A 20,879-nucleotide genomic window follows, 5' to 3' on the forward strand; every position below is an offset into this window, starting at 1 on the left:
GGGAACTTTTTCCTATCATTGGGAATGGGTAAAGGGAATGGACCAGTCAAGAAATAGTTTTTCCCTTTCAAGGCACTCTAGACTACCTTTGCAAAAGAAAGACTGAGAAAAAGAGACACAGACAAAGGGGAAAACAGGGAGAAGAACGGGGAGATTATTTTTTATGTTTTTGCCGCTTCAGTTGACTACTGAGGTGATTGAAATGTTTAACATGGTCAAGTAGTTTTGTAGCACGCTTTCCATATAGCGTATTCATCTTGAAGGGTATAGGGCATTCAAATGTTAATGCAATCTTACAGTCAGAATTACTACTTCACTAGGCACTTCCCCACCCTACTTCCAGAATAACCCAGAGAACTGCAACAAATATTCATCAATTTACGATGTAATAGCTTATTGAACAAGAAAAGGAGGTGGGGATTCAGTGCCTAGGTAGGTTGTACTGGGTTCCAAATAGCAGGCTGCAGGTTATTGGAATGCTTTCAACAGAGTTCGGCTTTCAACAGAGTTCGGTGAGTATGAACTGCTGTAATATTTCATCATGTTTCATCATGTTTAATATGTGATTATTTACTTACTTAGAAAACGCCAGTACACATGAGCAAATGGAAAATTCCACATCTAAGTTTTTCACAAACAGTTGGGAAACCTTTGAATAAGACCTTCGCAAGAACACACAGACACTCGGGCCCTCAAACGGTGCAAGCCATTGCCAAAATTAGATGTGTTGATTCAGCCACTCCAGAGCTACAGGTGAACATAACATCATTTTGAAAAGTATAAACACGTGCATCCAAAGCATTTATAAATAAAAAACGAAATAATCAACCTTCATCCAATTGGCAAACTTTAAAATTGTCTCACTCATGTAGTTTTGGAGAAAGACTAAAGTGTGTTGTAAGGCTATTGTGCATTTACAAGACAATGTGGAGAAGTGTGGCACAATGGTTAGAGTGGGAGACCCTGAAGCAGACATCTGGCTCAAGACCAGGGTTCAAGTCCTGCTTCGGCAGGTCTTGGGCTCAATTCCCTTGGACCAGATAATTCTCGCCTCGGTGCCTAATCTAATTAATGGGTCCCACTCTGCAACTCTGGGCAATAGCTTGCTTAATCTCCACAACGGCCCCAACAGTGCTTGGATGCCTGGCTTCTGCCCAGGAGTGGGCACCTCACAGGGAAAAGCCAGGAGGGGTTCCATAGCGGTATGAGTACAGTGCCTTGAGACCCTAACGGGTGAGTGGTGCGCTATACAAGTGCAAAATTTACATTTGTACTGACATAGTAGCTTATATCAATAGTTTTGTGTCCCGGTGGAATGCAGGCTAGACATATGATCATATTCCGTGTGGTTGTTAACTTCATGACTAATAACATTGATAATGCACATGGTGCGTAGTCTGTGATATACAGAGCAAAGGACACGCACCACCTTCACTTAGTATTGGATGGCCTACAGTTTTCAAATTGAGTATATGACTCTAATGTTACTCTAAAGCATTTTCATTGCATTAGTATTAATTTTATCATCTAGGAAATATGAACCTTCCTGTGGCTATACTTCTAATCTGATGAGTCTCCTTCATTGACCCCCCCCCCTCTTCTATTTCCACCCTTTTGTAGACTTATGGTGATAGATAAACGGAGAACATTTAAGCTGGTTGAAAAAGTTGCTGTAAAACCCTACGAGTCCCAAAGCACGTAGACACCTTAACGTAACACAAGTCATCTTTGAACATTCCATTCCAAAGATGGACCAGACCTGTGAAAACTGTTCTTTTTAAAAATTAAGACCATTAAAAACGATTGCTGAGAATGTCTGAAAAAATATCTGTTTGAAAGTTAAGATTATTAGATGCCTTTTCCTATACTTTCTAAAACTTAGGATTCACAGAAAAAAACATATTTTCTTTTCTTTTTAAAACAGAATGGGTGAACATACCGACTTGTGCATTTTTAATGTATTTTTTACTTTCTAAACAGAGGAAAGCTCCCATCCCCTCAACGTGGTAAGCCCCGAGAGTTGTCTACATTTTTCTGTCAAACATTCCCTTATTTTCTTTATTTCCACAATGTAAATATTTTACGAAAATAACTCGTTTTAAAGAAATCTCCCACCTATTGTGAAATCTTTGTGGAATATTTTTCTTTAAACATTAGATGTATTACCTAGTACCGTTAAATCACTTTAGATGTTAGTCATTGTGATGCCCTCAGGAAAACCATGCCAAAGCCAGTCTGCCACCTGGGCATCAGAGAAAGATCTACGACCAAGGAGGTCCAAGTGGGCGTAGTGGGGAGGGCAGAGTCAAATGGTACTGACGAGGTATCTAGGAGACATTTCTCCAGTCTTTGTAGCATAAATGGCAGTCCTTTGAAATGTGGATCAAGATTATTTAAAGACAAACAACACATGAAAGCCATCAATCTTTAACCCACTGATTGCTGGGCAACCCTTTTTGGGATGCTCTCCTTTGCAATTCACCTCATCTGAAAATGAATACTAACTGTACTGCAAGGAAAGTAGTCACATTATAGGTAAAGGCTTTCATACCCCACAAATTCAAAACAATACAGACAGAGCCAGGCCATGTTATGGTGAGAACAACAACCACAAAAGAGGCATTGTTACACTCCGGGTTCCTTATGTGTTTGGTCGCTCTTGTAACATTTAATGAACTTCATGCTTTGTAGCTTGCTTACTGTCTTAAAATTATCAACCTAATTGAAATGAGCAACCATCTGCTAGTTTATTGAGATTTGGCTTATTCTGTCCCAGCAAATACTAGTCTTTCTAGGAGTCTCTTAATTTTTCAACAGGCCCAGCTTCTACTGCTTATTCGGATCCTTAGTGGAACCTATTGACATCCGCAACCCTCCACCACCATGTCCTGGTAATTCTTCAGCACCAACTTCTCATCCTGGTCCAAGTAGAGAAGAGTGATGGACCCGAGTGTGGTGGGTACACAGCAGGGACGTGGCACTGAGGAGTTCACATTGTTCATCAGCATCTGTACCATGGCATGGCTGGATGAGTTCAAATGGTCTGCCAAAGGGAAGTGGCATTCTCCATGGCAGAAGAATGCATGGTATCCCTTGGGGGCCACAATCCATTGGTTCCACCCAACATCCTTAAAATCCACAAAGAGGGGGCGCCTCTTACACTTTGCATTGCTCATTCTTTTTTTCCCTATCCTTTTACTTCTTGAGTTCAGCAGCATCCCATTTCTCTTGTACAGATCCCAACGGGACCTTCCTATATGACTCCAGCTTCTTTTAATTCTGTTGGTGAATGGTTCACTTCTTCCATCATGACTATGTGTCACTAGAAGAGGTCTCTCTAGAGCCCACTGTGTCTCATCTTCTCCAGCAGATCTCCTCACTCTGAGGTGTGCAATTTGGTGATGAAGGGTGCGGCAACCATTGGGCATAAGCACCTCCACCTTAAACTGAAAGCCATTTCCACTGTGTAATTTCCATTTTAGCATAGGAGTCACATCAAAGCTCACCCATGTTGCTTGATCCAGAAACAGCAGACGGCTTTCTAACAACATTCCCTTGGATTTGGATGAACACGGGCCTGTAACATGGTACAAATTAATTCTATGTAAACTGCTGTGGTTCTGGATTTCTAACTTTCGACTGTAGAATAGGAGCTCTAAGCCCTTCAGCTCCTCATCTTGCGGGATGGAGGATATATTGAAAAGAAAACACAGATAATTTTCTTCTTTCTGTTCCCCATTGCTGGTGAAATTTTCTGTGAAATAAAAAAATACATTTACAGTTATAACATAGATACATAGGTGGTGACAGCCAATACGGGTTACCAGTTTTTTCCCTGTATGTCTTTTACCTGTATATTTCTTGATTTTATTGTTCTTATACTACCCTTACTCAGTTTCGATGCACTGAGAGGGATCAAAACAAGCAAAGCAAAGGCATAAGAAAACAAGCAGGAAATAGGGAAGGTGGTCATAGGTGTTTCACTCATTGGTGAGTTGAGGTGCCACTCCAACTCTTTTTCTTTTGCAACTCTGCGGGTATAATGGTGCAAGAGATAAAGCCAAATGTGAATGTCTGATGGGCCAGTGGTCCACAATCCGTCCATTAGACGTGTCGTTTATATGGTTTAGTATACTCATAGGCATTATTTTGTTAGAGAAGTAGGATCTAAAATCATATCCTGGGACTGCTCTATGTCAGCGGTCGGACACCCGTGGCAGCCCCTGCAAAACACTTGCAGTGTGATTGAAATCACAGACCTCTAATCAAGATCTTCTTCATCAATCGCACTTTTAGTCATACATTAACTTATGATTAAGAATCTACTTGGAAATGGCAGGGTGGAAAAATGAAAGGAAGTCAAATTTAGAAGTGTGGGTGGATACTATAAAAAGTGATAGACCATAACAATTCTCTTTTCTGACTTGTCTGCATATAACAGGGCTTTTTAAGATACTTCGGAGGGGAATTGTTCTGAAAAATGCATTATGACAGTACCATTTCGTTTTGGTAACATTTTCTCAACCGTTTGCTTGGGAGGGGCATCTAATTCTATGTGGATAGGTATACTTGTCACATCTTCAAAGTAGTGGAGTATTTTATGAGTGCCCTTTCAGAATATATGATACATGAGCACATTTATAAAAAACTATGTTGTAAAATGCAAAATTGCTATTTGGATCCCTGTTTTTTAAGTTTCTTTTTTTAGGGGGAACGCCCTTTCTCTAACGCCTACAGGAGGAAGAAAGCCTCACTCTCTGCAACACAGGGAATATAAGTGCATGCACCCACTTAAAATGATCCCCAGTTGCCACTGAAGGTGGTCTAGGAAGCGGGCAAGAAGCAAACATTAAGATATATTCTGTTAGTCACTTATATAATAATACAAATGATAAAGTGATTTATAAAGCACCTTGATCCTTCTACCGAAGTGTCTCTGCACTGAGGTTTCAGGACTTAAACATTTAGGTCTGTCTCAATAGTCACGATTTTATTTGTTTTCAGGAGGCAAATCAGTGCTTTCCTGTCTAAATGACAGAGCCAGGGAATTCCACATTTTGGTGGTTAAAAAACTATGAGTGCTCTTCTCACCGTAGGAAGACAGGCTAAGAAGGCCCCTGCAGATCTGAGACTTCTCCCGGGCAGGTAAGGTTTGTCAAAAGAGTGTACTTAGCGAGGCTCTTTCTTAGCCAGGATTCTGTGGCAGTAGCTTTGAAGGACACTCCCTTTCCCAGGGGCAGCCAGTGCATTTTGACGAGGGTTGGACCAGTAGGTGATCACCTGGGCAGATTAAGCAGCTGTCGAGCTGCCTCTTTCTGCACACTCTGGAGTCTCAACAATCTGGATTGTGAGACTCCCAGGTACAACACATTGCAATAGTCCAGGCTGGACATTACCAGAGCCTGGACTACTGACTTTTTAACGGCTTCCTGAAGAAGTCCCAGCATCTTTTTTAAGATTTTTAAAACATTTTCCGGTTAGGCTGGTGATCTGACTATCAAACTAGAGTCTTACATCAAACAAGAGGCCGAGATTCTTGACTTTAAACTTGGGGTCAGGTAGTGTCCCAAGCGAATCCGGCCGTCAGACAAGGGCCACATTGGTGGTTGCTTCCCTAGGATAAGGACCTCCGTTTTATAGGCATTTAGTTTAAGACAGCTGTGGTCCATCCACTCTGACAAGCAGGATTATAACAGAACCGCCGTATTTTCTTTATCCTGAGACAAGAGTGATAAAGAGCTGCATATCATCAGTGTACAACACGTTAAAGCTGCATCCCTTGATGATATCAGCTAGGAGGCGCATATAGAGATTGATTTGAGTGGGGGTCAACGCTGAGCCCTGGGGCACCCCCCTGCTGCAGTGGAAAAACCTCAGATGAAAAACGTTTTTTAACAACCTGGAAAGTGCAGTTATGTAAGATAGAAGCTAGCCACCACAGGGCCTTGACTCCAGTTCCGATAATTCCACAGCCGTTTGAGAAGAAGGCCGTGGGACACTCTTTCGAAGGTCGCCCTAAGAGCCAACATTATCAATGCTGCAGTATTACCCCCGTCAAAGTCAAACCTGATAGATTTAGAGGCTAGTAACATCGCAGACTCTGTGCTAAACTGGGGGAGGGAGGGCGAATGAGTCTCATTGACCATGGAACTTGTATGGTATGTACAGCACGTATACCCTATTCCTACTTCAAAGTGCTATAGTGGCACAAAAAAGATGGGAATGAGACATATGTAAGGAAGATAGAGAACCAGATAGAGGGACATAGATAATAGGAAGAGCAGAGAAGGGAACATGATATTATTCTTACTTTGAAGAAATAAGTACAAATACTTGCCTACCTGATGCAGTCACAAAAAATCCCCTCTTTGTGGCAATATAAATACTTTGAACAAAACAAAAAAGCATTGACAAAGCAAATGGGTCTAGCTATTTTTGTAAACAAATATGACTCTTCATTAATAGGTGAGTTTGTTCGTGTGATTACATGGTTGGGAGAAGGTCAAAAGTAAGTGTGGGCTTCAATGTATCACCGACTGACTCCATAGATGAATGTCTGGATAAGTCAATGCATGGGAGAAAGAGTTCATAGATGGATTAATGAATATTTGAGTGAGTGCATGGGTGGATGAATGGGTGATTGAGTACATGGATGGATGCTAGATGAATACTTGGGCGAGTGAGCCATATGGATGAACGTTTTGAAGACCGATGAAACTGTAAATGATAGACATTTGACTTGTGATGTCATTAAACAATGGCATCTCAGTGATTGGATAGACAAGCAAGAGTGACCAGGGCTTGAGCTCAGCAGAGATCCAGTTAAATATAGCTTAGTAAAGTTAAGACAAGAATAGTTGTTGCTTGTACTCCCCTACTCCTAGGAAATCACAGAATAATCACTCCTGTCCTCTCAAAGTACTCTGCAGTACACAAGAGCAGGGCTTGTATAAGCACTGGAGGGCTAGAACAGAAACCTGAAACAATTTCCTAACTGAGGTAAGGTGCTGCATTGATGATGTTGGAGAGAATGGATCTGGTTCATTTGCATGTCTTTGCTGTAGGGGCGTAGCTTCAGGAGTGGGATTGGGGGGTGTTATACCTGCATAATGCATGTATTTCCTGGTAAATAGTTGGATTCTGGTGCTTTTAGTCAGGAATTGTGAAATGTCTGTTGGATTTCACAAGGAATTTTAGCATGCACAAACAGACAAAACGACACACACTCTCCCTCTCTCTGTTTTGAAAATCTTCAAAAAGGTTGTTTATTTAAAAAAACATTGTGTTGTCTCTTACTTATTACCCCTATCAATCCGTCTTTATCTCTCTTTCCACTGGCCCTTTATCCCCTCTCATGCGCCCTGCTTGTTGTATAAAGTATTTTAACATTATGTGCCAGGGTGATTGAAAATCTTAAGCTCATACCCCTCTAGTCTTACCTCTAAGCTATGCCCCTGCTCTGTTGTGAGCCTGGTGCTTGCGCAGGTAAGTGTGTCTTTATTAGCCTAAATATGCCATTGTACAACAAACTAATTTGTACACTAATAAATGCAGTAATAAATATATAAACATAAACAAGATCTTTGAAATAGCCTTCTCATTCATTTGACGTCACCAATTTCCATAATTCACACTACATGTTCAGCCCCTTAAAAAAGCTTTAACATATAAATGATGTCATTTCCGTTGGTTAAATATCTCTCTATGAGATGATGGGCCTATGCTTATTGCTAGTAAACCACAGAGGGTAACCCAAAAACCCGATCGGGCTGGGTAGAAGACGATTACATACGACAATGCCCTAACCGGGGAAAACAAATTGTTTATATATCATAAAACAACATAGGTAAAAACAAACAAACTATTTATTCATACAAACATAATATTCATTTATTTACTTATACATAAATATCAATTTAATATATTCATCCTATATGCACAGCCCATCTGATAAAACAACACACCAAAGGACAGGTAGTGTGAGAAAAAGTGCTTGTGATAGATAGAAAGAAGAATAATACATATTCCAATGGATCAAAAACCTATACAAGAAACATTAAAAACAGTCGGTTGGTTCTTTTCTGTTTGCTGCATTAAATCCATTCCAAATCCTCAGAGAGTCTAAGTCAATTGTTTCAATCCTCCAAAGATACTGTGCAGAAACCAATCCAGACTATGATATATCCGTCGACGTGTCGACCCCTCTATATCTTGGGCCAAATCCCAGCTCCACAATGGGTCTTCTTCAGGACTAGTACGATGGGAGTCCCTTAAATATATCCTCAGACTTCTTCACTTCTTCTACTTGTCTATTTATGAAGAGATCAAATCTAATTTTAAAATACCATTCCTCCTCATATACCAGGTCACCAATCAATTCCAATGCACTCTTCATTCACCTGTGAGCCTTCAGAAGACTGAGCGTTAACTAAGCACTTTTGCTTAGAAGTGAAGAAGTCTGAGCCGAAATTACCAGTTTTTTGCCAATTTAGGACCTCATTTCATTATAAAAGAGTTAATGCCATTTGTCCTAAGTCGCAAGTTGTCCATAAAACTATTAAAGGCAACAAGTAAAAATCGAAGGTCATTTGCTGTTCTTGCTAATAGAACTGCATTATCTGCATAAAGTAATCTCTCAACCATGTTGAATTAAATAAAAAAAGAAAAGGTGCCAACACGCAGCCTTGCCTTACTCCAACTGTAGAGCGGAACTCATTCGTTAAATCCCTATCCTTGCTTACCAGACCTTGGCTGTGGTGTTTGCGTGAAGCTTGCAGAGCAGAGTAATTATTGCGCTGTCCATAACTAGTTGTGCCCTAATTGACCACAGCTTAGATCAATCTAGTGTGTCAAAGGCACATGTTAAGTCCATAAAGGCTAGGCGGACACAGGCTTTTTTTGCTTTAGTATATTTTTGGATGATCAGGGGTAGATTCAGGGAGTGTTCTGACATTCCTCAACCAGGACGAAACCAGAATTGAACATCCGAAAGCCCTCTGGACTCTGCTGCCCAATTTTCCAATTTTGCTAGGATTACCCTGCCCAGATTTTTTTACCATACTACTTAGCAGGGAAATTAAAGATAAGGACGATTGTATCGTCCTGCCATGTTTTGACTAAAGGACGTTCAATTGCACATCTAACGATGTTTGCAATGAGTGGTGCCCAAAATTGTGGCAAGATTTATAGAGATCAGGGGGATTTTTTTCCGTTTCCGGGGCCTTATTCAGAGAACTACTCACGATGGCTAGAATGATGTCTGACACCTCAACTGACATGCTAAGGGCTAAGGTAGCATCGGATCACAGGTGAATATAGGATCTGGCGCCAAGTTATTCGTCTGGGCATATTTGCAAAACATTTTTGAAAAATAATCCACCCAGTCTTTAGCTGTTATTGTCGTCTCTACTTTTGGCATTTCGTCTCCCAGCAAGTTGGGTGCGCTGACATCCTGCTGAAACATTTGGGAAACTTTCAGGGTAGTTGCTACCCTTAGGTCTTCCCCGGCCCTCTCCCTTATTTCAGCCTTCCTAGTGGCAATTGCTTCTCTGTATGTTTTCCTGGCCGAAGCTACCACTTCCCGATCTTGCGGGTGTTTGCAAAGGGCAGTTTTTAGGGATTGGTGGGCTTTTGAACAGGCACGATTGAACCATCCATGACTATAGCTTATCTTGTGGACAGTTTTATTTAATCTTGCTACCATATACCCGTTTTAAGGAAGATTATGTCTGTATAATGTCTACTGGGCTTACACCATTCTGCAAAACTGTAGCAATTTGGGGTTGATTATTTACAAAAAAGCCTTGAAAGAAGACATCCCTATTTATTTTCTCCCATTTTATATTTATGTGCTTATCGTTGCTGTATTCCACCCAATATTGGCGAGTAATTTAGGTATTGCTGCCCAAATCCATTTTAAAAACCATAATTAGAGGATTATGATCACTTATACAGCTGGTCAGAATTTTACAGCCTTTGAGAGCCAGCAGCAGTTCCTTAGAAATTAACATGTGGCCAGTAATGGAACTACTGCCCTGCCAAAATCTTGGACAAGAATCAAATTGTTGGCAATTATCACTCTGTTCAGTGAATTCCAAAACGGGGTATGCCAAAAGTGTGTAAGGGGTTGATCTAATTAATTGCAAATGCCACATGTTGTTGTAACTTTTGGATTGCATAATTGTATGTTAAAATCTCCCAGCCAGATGATTAAAAGTTCTTTCTCATGATCTTTGAGCACCTTGTGTAAGGGTTCCTCTCAACCGTTCACCACCTCGGTCACAGCTAAATCAAATTTATTACAATAAAAGATTTCTGCTGAGTAATTATGAGTATATGATAATACAGTGTAATAGATATTTCTTGGGCTCTAACCCCACCCAGGTCACTGATATAAAGGTAGCCAAGCCACTTTTAGCCTAGCCTGACTCTGAGGGAATGGCTGGGGCATGGTAGGTCACATAACCATCTAAATGCGGGTGATCTAGAAGCTAAGTCTCTTGGCAGCAAATTATTAAGTGCTGTTCCACCAGCCTTGACCAGTCAGGATTCCATAGCTTGGAACGAAGTCCGGCCACTTTCCATGAAATTATACTCCCTGTCTTTTCCTGGGTGGATGTGGCAGTGGCATTCGTCTGAGTGGGGGGATTTTGGGGGGGGGGGGTCAGCACAGAAAGAGTTTCAGGTTCACAGGGCTCTTTTAGGCTTTTGGCACCTTGTGGCAGTCAATCTATTTGTTCCAATGATGCTTCTAATCTGCTGAAAAGAGGTAGGCTGCTTTGTGGGGGTTGGGTTGTTAACAAATCCTTAATCAGACCATCATACGGCTGGTCTGAGGGACTCTACTGCTGGTACCAAAAGATTGAAGATATTTTGGGCCATAAAAGAAGCCTAGTGATTGGGCTCAAATACACTCCAAAGAAAGTGGTGTTTTAGAGAGACACTGTAACAAGGCCCGCACAAGATCGGGTCTCCTAACATTTATTATTACAGAGACACCGTATGAGACCTTTGCCAGCGGCCCAACCCATGAGACTCTCCTTGTGGTGATGATATCTTTTCACAGGTCTCTAGACCAACCAGAATGCTTTCTCACCCAATATAACACTTTGTTGAGCTGGGAAGTGTGAGATTTGAATAGTGGGTGCTCAACACAATTATGTAAGGTGTGCACTGCAGGGGAATATGTGGGCGGATGTTATAGACTTCATCCCAGTTTCAGCTGTAAGCAGTCTGAGTGCCCCTCTTACAAGAGCCCTGAGATTCAGAGGTTAACTGCTCCCTTTGTGGTCATCAATTGGTTGAAATAGATCTAGCACGTGGTGGCAAGCGCAAACTCATGATTTCCTCTCTTTGATGCTTAGACGGGGTCCATTTTGTGTGACTGAGTGTTTATGCATGAGCCGGTTGAGTGTTGAGACATCCTGGGGACTTTTTTGACTATCCAAAGAAGAAATTTTATCTGCAAATTTCTCTTGGGCAGATTGGACGAGATCACGTTTCTCTAGAGTGGTTAGTTTCGATGCAACAGAAGAGCAGAATTGAGATATATTCTTAAAGTAACTATCAAGCTGATCCAATCTGGCAGACCAATTACGAACAAACTTCTTAATGTCAATCTCAGTTTTGGCAGCCGTTTTCTTTTCCACCACACTTCTCTTGCCAATTGGGCCTTGTTTTCCCTGAGATACAAATGTAGACTTTAGATTAGTGGTGCTGGCAGATTCTGTTCTAGCAGCCTCTTGCTTGCTTCTCTTGAGGGAAGGACTGTCGGAATTAGATAATGCATCAAGCCTCTCCAAGACTTCTGGGTCTTGAATGACACATGGGTTGGGAGGGCAAGGGGTCAGCGAGATTCTCTTCAAAATGGAATATACGTGATCAGAGTACAGGCTAACTGAAGGAATAAGGCTTAGGGGCTCTTTTGGCATTTGTTCTGTAAGTCTACTGTAATATTCTTTGTGCCCACTAGAGAAACCAGATCTCTGTAGCATAGAATCCATACTGGCTTCCACTCAATCAATCTCTTTTTCAATTACCCCCATAACGGGTGATAAATAACTAGTGATAGAACTGGAACCAACTCCCCCCTTTTTCACCCAAGCAGATAAATGTTTTCCCTTTCACTTCCCCATCCTCACACTGGGTACCTGTTAATTGCTTGTCAGAGTTGATGTGGATGGTCTCCTTAGTGTGCAAATTCCTGCCTGAGCCAAGAGACAGGGCCCAGCCCAGCCTCCTCTGGGCTCTGACGGACACAGACAGGTTCGCTCTTGGCATGGTCTTTGCCCAGGCACGTGCCTAGACGCGTTTTGAGAGTGTCCAGCGATGCTCCTGACCCTGCCTGGCCTCACTGCAGTCTGGGGATGTAGTCCCACCCCAGACTGGCACCACAGTGTTAAAGTGAGATTTGTCACTACACATGGGCAATGTCAGTTAGTGCAATAAATGTCCCACTGGATATACATCACCCATAGTATGCAATCCTGCCTTTGCAGTATAGTGAGAACTTGAACCTCCTCCACGACCGTAAGGTCTGGGTGATATAGCAGGGGGAGCAGGAGAGTGTGAGTGTCATCAGCCTTGACTGCTAAGTATGGGAAATATGCGTAAGGGTAATACCAATAATGGGCAAATTGTGCATATGCTCACAAGTAATATAAGTGCAGATCTGGTGCTCCAAAACACCCCATTGAGTATGGAAGTGTAAGCGAATCGCAACTAACTCTAGGCTACTTGCCCACCCATCCAAATGCTATCATATGGAATCTGACTGTTTTAAAAAAGTATTGCGGCAGGACAATAGGTATATTGTTAAAGAGATATATAAATCGAGGTAGCACAATAATTTTCATGACAGCCGTTCTGTCCACCAGTGACAAGGGCAATCTGAGAGAGACTTCTAGCTGCAGATTCCTTACCTTTGAATGCCCTGGTGTCAGCTTCGAATCTGAAATCTTTTTGCTGAGCAATACCGTGCACGCCCCGTCGGGTGGCGTCATTTGGATCCACGTGTGCCACCCGGCTCTGCGTGGCTTAGTTAGCGTTGTTGGAGCTGTCTGTGACGTCATGGTCGCCTACAAAGGCACCACCCCAGCACGTGTACATCAGTTCTTTTCCTGGCACGCCGGTTTAGCGCAGGTCCGGGATTGAGCTATCCTTTGCCTTTTTTGGCAAGCCTTTTTTCGACCTTTTGTCGAATAATTTTTTTGTGTGTGTGAGGAGATGTCATCCAGGAAGACGGGGTTCAAGCCGCGTGGTGCCTGTTGTCGTGCCATGTCAGTGACGGACCCCTACCAGGTATGTCTCTGGTGTCTCGACAGGGACCACGACTTGAAGTCATGCTCCGACTGCCGGGCTGTGGCCCCGAAGGCTTTAAGAGAGCAGTCTCTAAAGCTCATAGCTTCCGTCGGCGCAACTCCTTGGAGGTCACAGTCCTGCTCGAGGAGGAAGTTGCCGGACTCCTCCAGGAGCCCCAAGTCCTCTTCTTCTCAGTCAAGGTCCTCAGGGCACTCGGGGAAGAGGCACAAGAAGAAGAGGAAGTCCGTCTGTGACATCACGGTTGCCTATAAAGGCACCACCTGGCATGTGTACATCAGTTATTTTCCTGGCGCACCAGTTAAGCACAGGGCGGGGATCGAGCTATCCCTTGCCTTTTTTGGCAAGCCTTTTTTTTACCTTTTGTCAAAGATTTTTTTTGTCTGTGCGAGGAGATGTCATTCAGGAAGACGGGGGTCAAGCTGTGTGGCGTCTGTCATTGCGCCATGTCAGGGACAGACCCCCACCAGATATGTCTCTGGTGCCTCGACAGGGACCTCCGACTGCTGGGCCATGTCCTTGAAGGCTTTGAGAGAGCGGTCTCTAAAGCTCATGACTCCTCAGAGGTCACGGTCCCGCTCAAGAAGGAGGTGGCGGGACAGCTCCAGGAGCCCCAAGTCCTCATCTTCCCACTCGAGGTCCTCCGGGTACTCGGGGAAGAGGCACAAGAAGAAGAAGAAGTCCAAGCAGACTTCGACTTAGCCATGGCTGTCGGCCGACAAAGCGTCACAGGAACGTTGACGGTCCGAGCTCAGTTCCGCAGAGCCGTTACCAGGGCTGACTTTGCGGCTCCCCCCTTATCCGGGAGCCGGAGCAACCCCCACTCAGATAAAAGACTTTTACAAAGCCAAGCGCCTTATTTTTGAGCGGGCTGCCCCCACGGGTGGGTCTTCGGACCCCGTGGGGTCAGCAGGGGCCCCATCGGGTTCAACGCCGGCGGCTTCGGCCTCTGTGCCACTGGGGACCCTAGGATCTGATATCGGATCCGGACCTTGGGCTGGTTCCTTACAGTCGGCCTCCTGCAGCGCTGGGCCCGACGTTGACGCTCCCCACACCGCCGGCACCTGTAGGTGGTGGAAGCCCCGTCCTCATTCCTGATGATCCTCAGTCGGAATGACATTGCACAACGCCGATACCAACTTCGACGGCGCCGACTCGCCCCAGATCAGTGCCTGAGGCTTATTTTGATCGGCCAGGCACAGGTGAGAAGTGGGAGTCTGAGGACCCTTTGGAATATGGATTAGAGGAGCAGGACTGGTATGAGGATCTCGGGGAAGCCAGCAGACTGGATACTTCTCCAGATGCTGGTATGCTCTCACCTCCTCCTGTGGCTACAGAGGAGGGATCATCATACGCCTTGGTGGTGCGTAGAGCAGCTGAGGTCTTGGACCTAGATTTGCCTACGGTGCCGGTCAGGCCTATCATCCTGACAGAGGTGCTTCAGCTGGGTGTAGGAGGCTTGCCTGGTTTGTAGTGGGTACCTAAGGTACTTACACCTTGTACCTGGTCCAGTTATCCCTTATAAGTGAAATGTAGGCAGTGTTCCTGCAGCTTATGCTGTCTAGAGGTAGCTGTAGCAGAGCAGCTTAGGCTGAACTAGGAGACATGCAAAGCTCCTGCAATACCACTATAGTTCACAGTACTTATACACAATAAAAGACAATACTCAGTCTTACCAAAAAATAAAGGTACTTTATTTTAGTAACACAAGGCCAAAAATATCTTAGAGTCAATACTCCTTCCGGAGGTAAGTATTATCCACAATATATACACTAGTAACCAAAATCAGGTAAGTAAACAGTCATAGAATAGTGCAAACAGTAGAAAATACAATAGATTGTAATGGGCCTAGGAGCAACACAAACCATATACTAAACTAGTGGAATGGGAATAACGAATTCCTCCCTAGGCAAGTGTAGTGTGTAGGGGGTCGCTGGGAGTGTAGGAAAACACCAAAGGTAAGTAAAGTACCCCACCCCAGAGCCCAGGAAAGCAGGAGTAAAGTACAAGTCATGATAAAGGATTATGAAAGAACAAAGCAAGACTGCAAGCAACAAACAATAGATTCCTGGACCTGAAGACCTGTGGAGAGAGGGGACCAAGTCCAGAAGTCGAAGAAGAGTCCAGGAAGGACAGGAGCCCCTGCCAACCTAGAAGAAGGTGCAAAAGTGGATTCTACCGGTCAGAAGAAAAGTACAGAAGAGCACCAATGAGGATGGCTACGGGTTCCTGCTTGGTGCAGGAGATGCCCCACGTCAAGTTGTTGGATGCAGGCTGTTTGCGTCGCTGGATTCCACCAACAAGCCTTGGTTTAAGCAAGTACGCAGTTTGTGCCAAGAAGGAGCTGCCTGGACCCAGGAGACGCCTGGACCCAGGAGAAATCTGAGGGTCTCAACTCGGACTGAGGAGACAGAGGGGGCTCTCAGCACTTCAGAGAGCCCTCAGAAGACCAGGCAGCACCCACGGGAATCCGCGAACATTGAGACAAAGAAGATGCAAAGTGCGGTTGTCTCAGCACTACACAGGAAGGTCCCATGCCGCCGGAGAATAACTCAGGGAGCTGTGCGTCGCAGTATGGAGTGCTGGGGACTTGGGCTACACTGTGCATGAAGGACCCTTGGAAGAAGTGCCCAGAAGCTCAAGGAGCTGCAGAAGACGTGATGCACAGGGTATTGTCACAGCACGGGGTGGCAAGCTCTTACCTCCAGCAAATTTGGACAGCTGGACCTTTGGACAGTCTAGGTCACTTCGGTCCACTACCTGTGTTCCAGGCAGCATGCTCGGAGCCAGGAGAGGAGTCGCAGAGTACCAGTCATTCTCGCAGAAGGGTGCCTGCAGAAGCAGGGAAGTGACTCCGTCACTCCACAGGAGATTTCTTCGGTTCTTCTGGTGCAGGGTGAAGAAAGGCAGTCCTCAGATCGTGCACACCTTGGAAACTGTTGCAAAAGGTGGCTAGAGCTGAAGTTGCAGGTCACAGGAGTTGTCCTGGATACTTTGTTGCAGTTATAGCAGTTCCTGGAGCAGTCTGCCGTTGATCTGACAGTGAGAAGCTGAAGCAGAGGATGCAGAGGAGTCCTGGAGGAATCTTGCAAACCGAATCTGAGGAAACACCCCGAGGAGAGGCCCTAAATAGGGCTGGGAGGGTGATTGGCTACCTACCCAGGTATGCACCTATCAGTAGGGGTCTCTGACGTCACCTGCTGGCACTAGCCACTCAAGGTCTCCAGAGGGTCCCCACACCTTGGAATCCAAGATGGCTAATGCCAGGGACACTATGGAGGAGCTCTGGGCACCACCCCTGGGTGGTGATGGACAGGAGAGTGGTCACTCTTCCTTTCCTTTGTCCAGTTTCGTGGCAGAGCAGGGTCTGGGGGTCTACCAGGTAATGTCTTACAGAAGGTAAGTAACTTGTTCTTGTGGACCACCTGGCTACTTGTTCTTCTAGTTTTGAGATTGCTATACCATAATTACATTATTCAACTAGTTATAGATCTCTATGGATCCATATCCTGCGTTATTTGACAGAGTCTGTGCTCCTTTCCAGTGGAAATTCCAGCGGGTGGGGCTATGTGTTCAGAGTCCGGGGGAGTATTGTCAATTTTGACCAGTTAAGACTTAGACCAGAATAGCATTCAAAGCAAATATATTCCCGGATTATGGGAGCCAAATGTATCCTAGGGTTACGAACATATCACACCATGCCATTGGTATAAAGAGAAATGCTAAGAGGTTTCAAGTCGAAACTTAAGTTCTGTGACATCATGTCATTGGCAAACTATGCATACCAGAGGCTCTAAGGCTAGCACAAATAATATTGGTGACAGAGGACAGCCCTGTCTTGTGCTTCTGTAGACTCGCAGCACCTCAGATTTGTTACATTTATGTGCACATGTGCCTACAGGTTGCTATATAACAGCCATTTCCACCTCAAAAATGTTTGGGGAATCCGAATATGAAACAGGTCTGTGAACATGTAGGTCCGTTCATTGGAGTCAAAAAGCTTTGGCTGCATCTAAGAGTACCACCGTCTGACATCAGGGTTCATGTGATGTAATAAGGCGAACAGAGTTTGTAGATTGTGCATTGTCAAGCGGGTGGGGATGAACCCAGACTGGTCCGGCAGAACCATATTAGTAAGCAGGGGCTGGAGCCTGTTGGGCAGGATTTTAGATAGAATCTTGGCATTGATATTTATTAACTAGAGTGATCTGTAGGACTCAAAATGGTTGGGTTGTTTGTCCAACTTTAATAGCGTAATAATTAACGCCCCTCGAAGGGAGGGGGGCCAGTATTTGTTTAGTATACGCTTCCTCATACACCATGTGAAAATGAGGCAACAGTAAATTTGCAAATTCTTTATAGAATCTCCTGTCAGGACATTCAGGCCTGGTGCTTTACCATTCGGGAGCAAACGCTTGGCCTCTCTGACCTCTACAGTTGTAATAGGCTGCACAGAGTATTCCCTCCGTCCTAATGACAATCACGCTAGTGCCACATCATCTAGCTATTCAGCAATCACAGCCTCGGAGGCTGAGCATCAGGTATTATACAGCCATGTATAGAAGTCTGCGAAAGCAGACACAATACCCGGGGGTCACAGTGATCCCCGCTCTTGGAGTCAGTGATTTCAACAATATGGATGTGTGCCCAAGTTGTACGCAACCTACTAACCAAGCTGTGGCCTGGGCGGCCACCCTCCCCACATGCTCTTGCCATATGCTGTGTCTCCTGTGTGGCCATGTCAGTGTAATTTGTGAGTTGTTCCCTGATGGCTGTGAATGTAGTTGAATCGCGCCAGGAATCATAATCTAATTCCAGTGCTCTCAAGGAGTTTTTTATAGTGTGGATTTGTGTGGGTACGTCTCTCAGGACTCTTGCTTCCGTGCCTATACATACTCCTCTGATTGTGACCTCAAACAATTCCCCAAGTGTGTCTGTCCCTTTCACTGATCCCTTGTTTTTCTCAAAATATTCAATAACGACTGAGCTCAGGCCCTCCAGGAACACTGGCTCTAGCAAAGCAGTTATGTGAAACTTTCATGTATATGACGCAAGAGCATGCGTAGGGAGAAAGACCACAAGCTTCAATGGTGCATGGCCAGATAGTGTTCTGAGTAGATGCCATATATCTACAGCCCATGCACTTACTTACCGGGTCCCCAGCCAGTAGTCCAGACGGGACCACTTGTTGTGCTCCAAAGAGGCAAATATGCCCTCAGTCCCGCAGGATTACACAAGCGCTGCAGATCCACTAGGCCGCATTCTGCCATGCCTTTACATTTAGCTTTGGTGGTGCATCTACCACGCCGTTACGCCCTGGTTAAATGGTCCAATATGGGGCCCAAATATGTGTTGAGGTCTCCATCCCACAAAATGGCAGATGATGGAATGGAATGGAAGCAGTTCCAGAGTTGTGTGTATAATTCAGGACAATCAATATTTGGCCCATATGTGTAACTGAGATTATCAAAGTACCACCAAAAATTGCCCTGCAGTATTGCATATCGACCTTGATCTTCAGTTTCGGTATAGTTTAGATTGAAGGGCACACCTTTCTTAACTAATAGCAGGACTCGTCTCAGAGTAGGAGGATGCCAGTCGAGTTGCCACTCAGTGGGCACCCAAGGTATGTTCTGTGTGGTGTGTGTCTCAAGTGCAACTTGTATATTATGTCTATCTAAGTAGCCAAGTACCAGCTGTGTTTTATAGGGGTTATTAAGGCCCCTTACATTCCATATTATGTGGTAAATATGTCCCTGAATCTGTGTCATAGCAGCATACGTGATATGTTAGCCATTATGTATGGTGTTGTAGGATTTCTAGGATCTTCCAGACATGAACATCTGGTGGCAGCATAGTGTCGACAACCAACATTATGGACAGTACCCCTCCCACCCACTTCAGCATCCCAATCATACCAAGGACATACGTGCAAATTAAAGGTAAACACCATATATGCTGTGGGCACCCTTTGGCAGGTGCCCTCAAGCATAGCTACATCATCACAGCAAAGAGCTCCGATGTCGTAGGAGTTCTGAGCATGTAACCTCCCTCGTTATCTGTTTCAGTACCCGACTGCTCACGGTGTCTAGGGGTGAGTTCTTAAGGAACTCCGTTGCTGCTTTGGGTGTTGTGAAGACCTTCTGGGCTCCATGGTGCTCCACATGTAAATGTGCCAGTTTGAGCATTGGATATGGGACTTTCGGCTTCTGCAATGTTTTTTTTACAGTCAGGAATTCTTTGTGGGCTGTCTTCACTGCCAACGTGAGCTCTGCGAAGGATGCCACACAATTTCCCTGGTAGTTGATTTCTTTCTTCTCACAGGTCAGATGAAGGACTGTGTTGCGGTCTCTATAGTTGAGAAGCTTGGTTACTATGGGCCACTGGGGGGCCCAGGAGGTGGCCTTGCCATAAGGGATCTGTGTGCGCTCTCTACCACCAACATGTGTGACAAGTTGTTAGTGCCAAAAATCTCAGTGAGCATAGTTTCCATGTACTGTTCCATTCTACAGGTGATGATGGATTCCGGCATCCCAGTAATGCATAGGTAATTATGCATAAAGCGCACCTGTAAATCATCATTTTTGGCCTGGATTACCACAAGGACCTTCTCCATATGTAGACATTTAGGCCGAGATCTACGCGAAACTGGCGTGACACAGTGCTGCACCAAAAATAGCAGCACCACACCAGTTTTGAAACGCAGGGATGTTCCATATTTACAAGAATATGGTGCACCCCTGCGTTTCCCTCTGCACTGTTGCTAAATTAAGCAGCCTGCGCCAATGCAGGCATCCTTGCACTATATTGCAAGGGTGTCTGCGATGAGGGGAGTGATTGTTTATGTGCAGGAAGGTGTCACGTCCTTCACATAAACAATCTGTAATGGCGATTTGGCACTTCTTTTTGTGCTGCAGAATGTCATTTTTGAATGATTGTTTATGTGCAGAAAGGGTAACCTTCCTGCACAAAACAAACATTCATGGCCTTTTGCTGTTTCTATGAGTGCTGGAGAATGCAGCACACATGGAAAAAGCAAAAAACGAGGAGGAATAAAAGTATTCTTCCTTGTTGTGCCCCTGGGGTGGCGTTAGTTTTTGGCACTGCCACCGATTTACACCTTCTAGTAAATCTGTGGCAGCGTCAAAAGCAATGGGTGTTGTGATGTAATGCCCACAGCAATACCCATTGCACGCTCCTGTGGCACAGAAAACTGCACCACAGGGGCCCATATTTACAAGACAGCCTTAAGCCACAAAAATTGGCTTAGTGCCATCTGTAAATGTCTGTAAAAATCACAAAAATTGCCGCTCCGGTGGCGCTAGGGCCTTGTAAATCTGGTCCCTAGTGTTCATTGATTCTAGGTCGTTCTCCTTTGCAGAGATCCGCTGCTCAGCCGTAGTTATTCGGGCTGTCTGTTTATAGAGTTTCATGGACAAGTGGTCTACATGCAGGTTTGGCGTGTCTATCTTCCCATCAATAGACAGTGGACTATGGCCCTCATTCTGACCCTGGCGGTCGGTGATAAAGCGGCGGCCAAGCCGCCAACAGGCCGGCGGTCT

At 44.7% G+C, this 20,879-nt stretch overlaps 1 protein-coding gene across 1 annotated transcript in view; it reads right to left on the reverse strand.

The window, feature by feature from the left end:
• Positions 1-218: 218 nt before the first annotated feature.
• The window catches only part of LOC138259833 (bone morphogenetic protein 2-like), a 113,244-nt gene continuing 92,583 nt past the window's right edge, over positions 219-20,879 (reverse strand). The window contains exon 3 of the mRNA XM_069207729.1: positions 219-3,754. Within this exon, the coding sequence (XP_069063830.1) occupies positions 2,856-3,754 (899 nt within the window). The 3' untranslated portion in view covers positions 219-2,855. The remainder of the gene's footprint in view (positions 3,755-20,879) is intronic.

Source organism: Pleurodeles waltl, chromosome 9, assembly GCF_031143425.1.
Source record: "Pleurodeles waltl isolate 20211129_DDA chromosome 9, aPleWal1.hap1.20221129, whole genome shotgun sequence".
Taxonomy (NCBI): Eukaryota; Metazoa; Chordata; class Amphibia; order Caudata; family Salamandridae; genus Pleurodeles; species Pleurodeles waltl.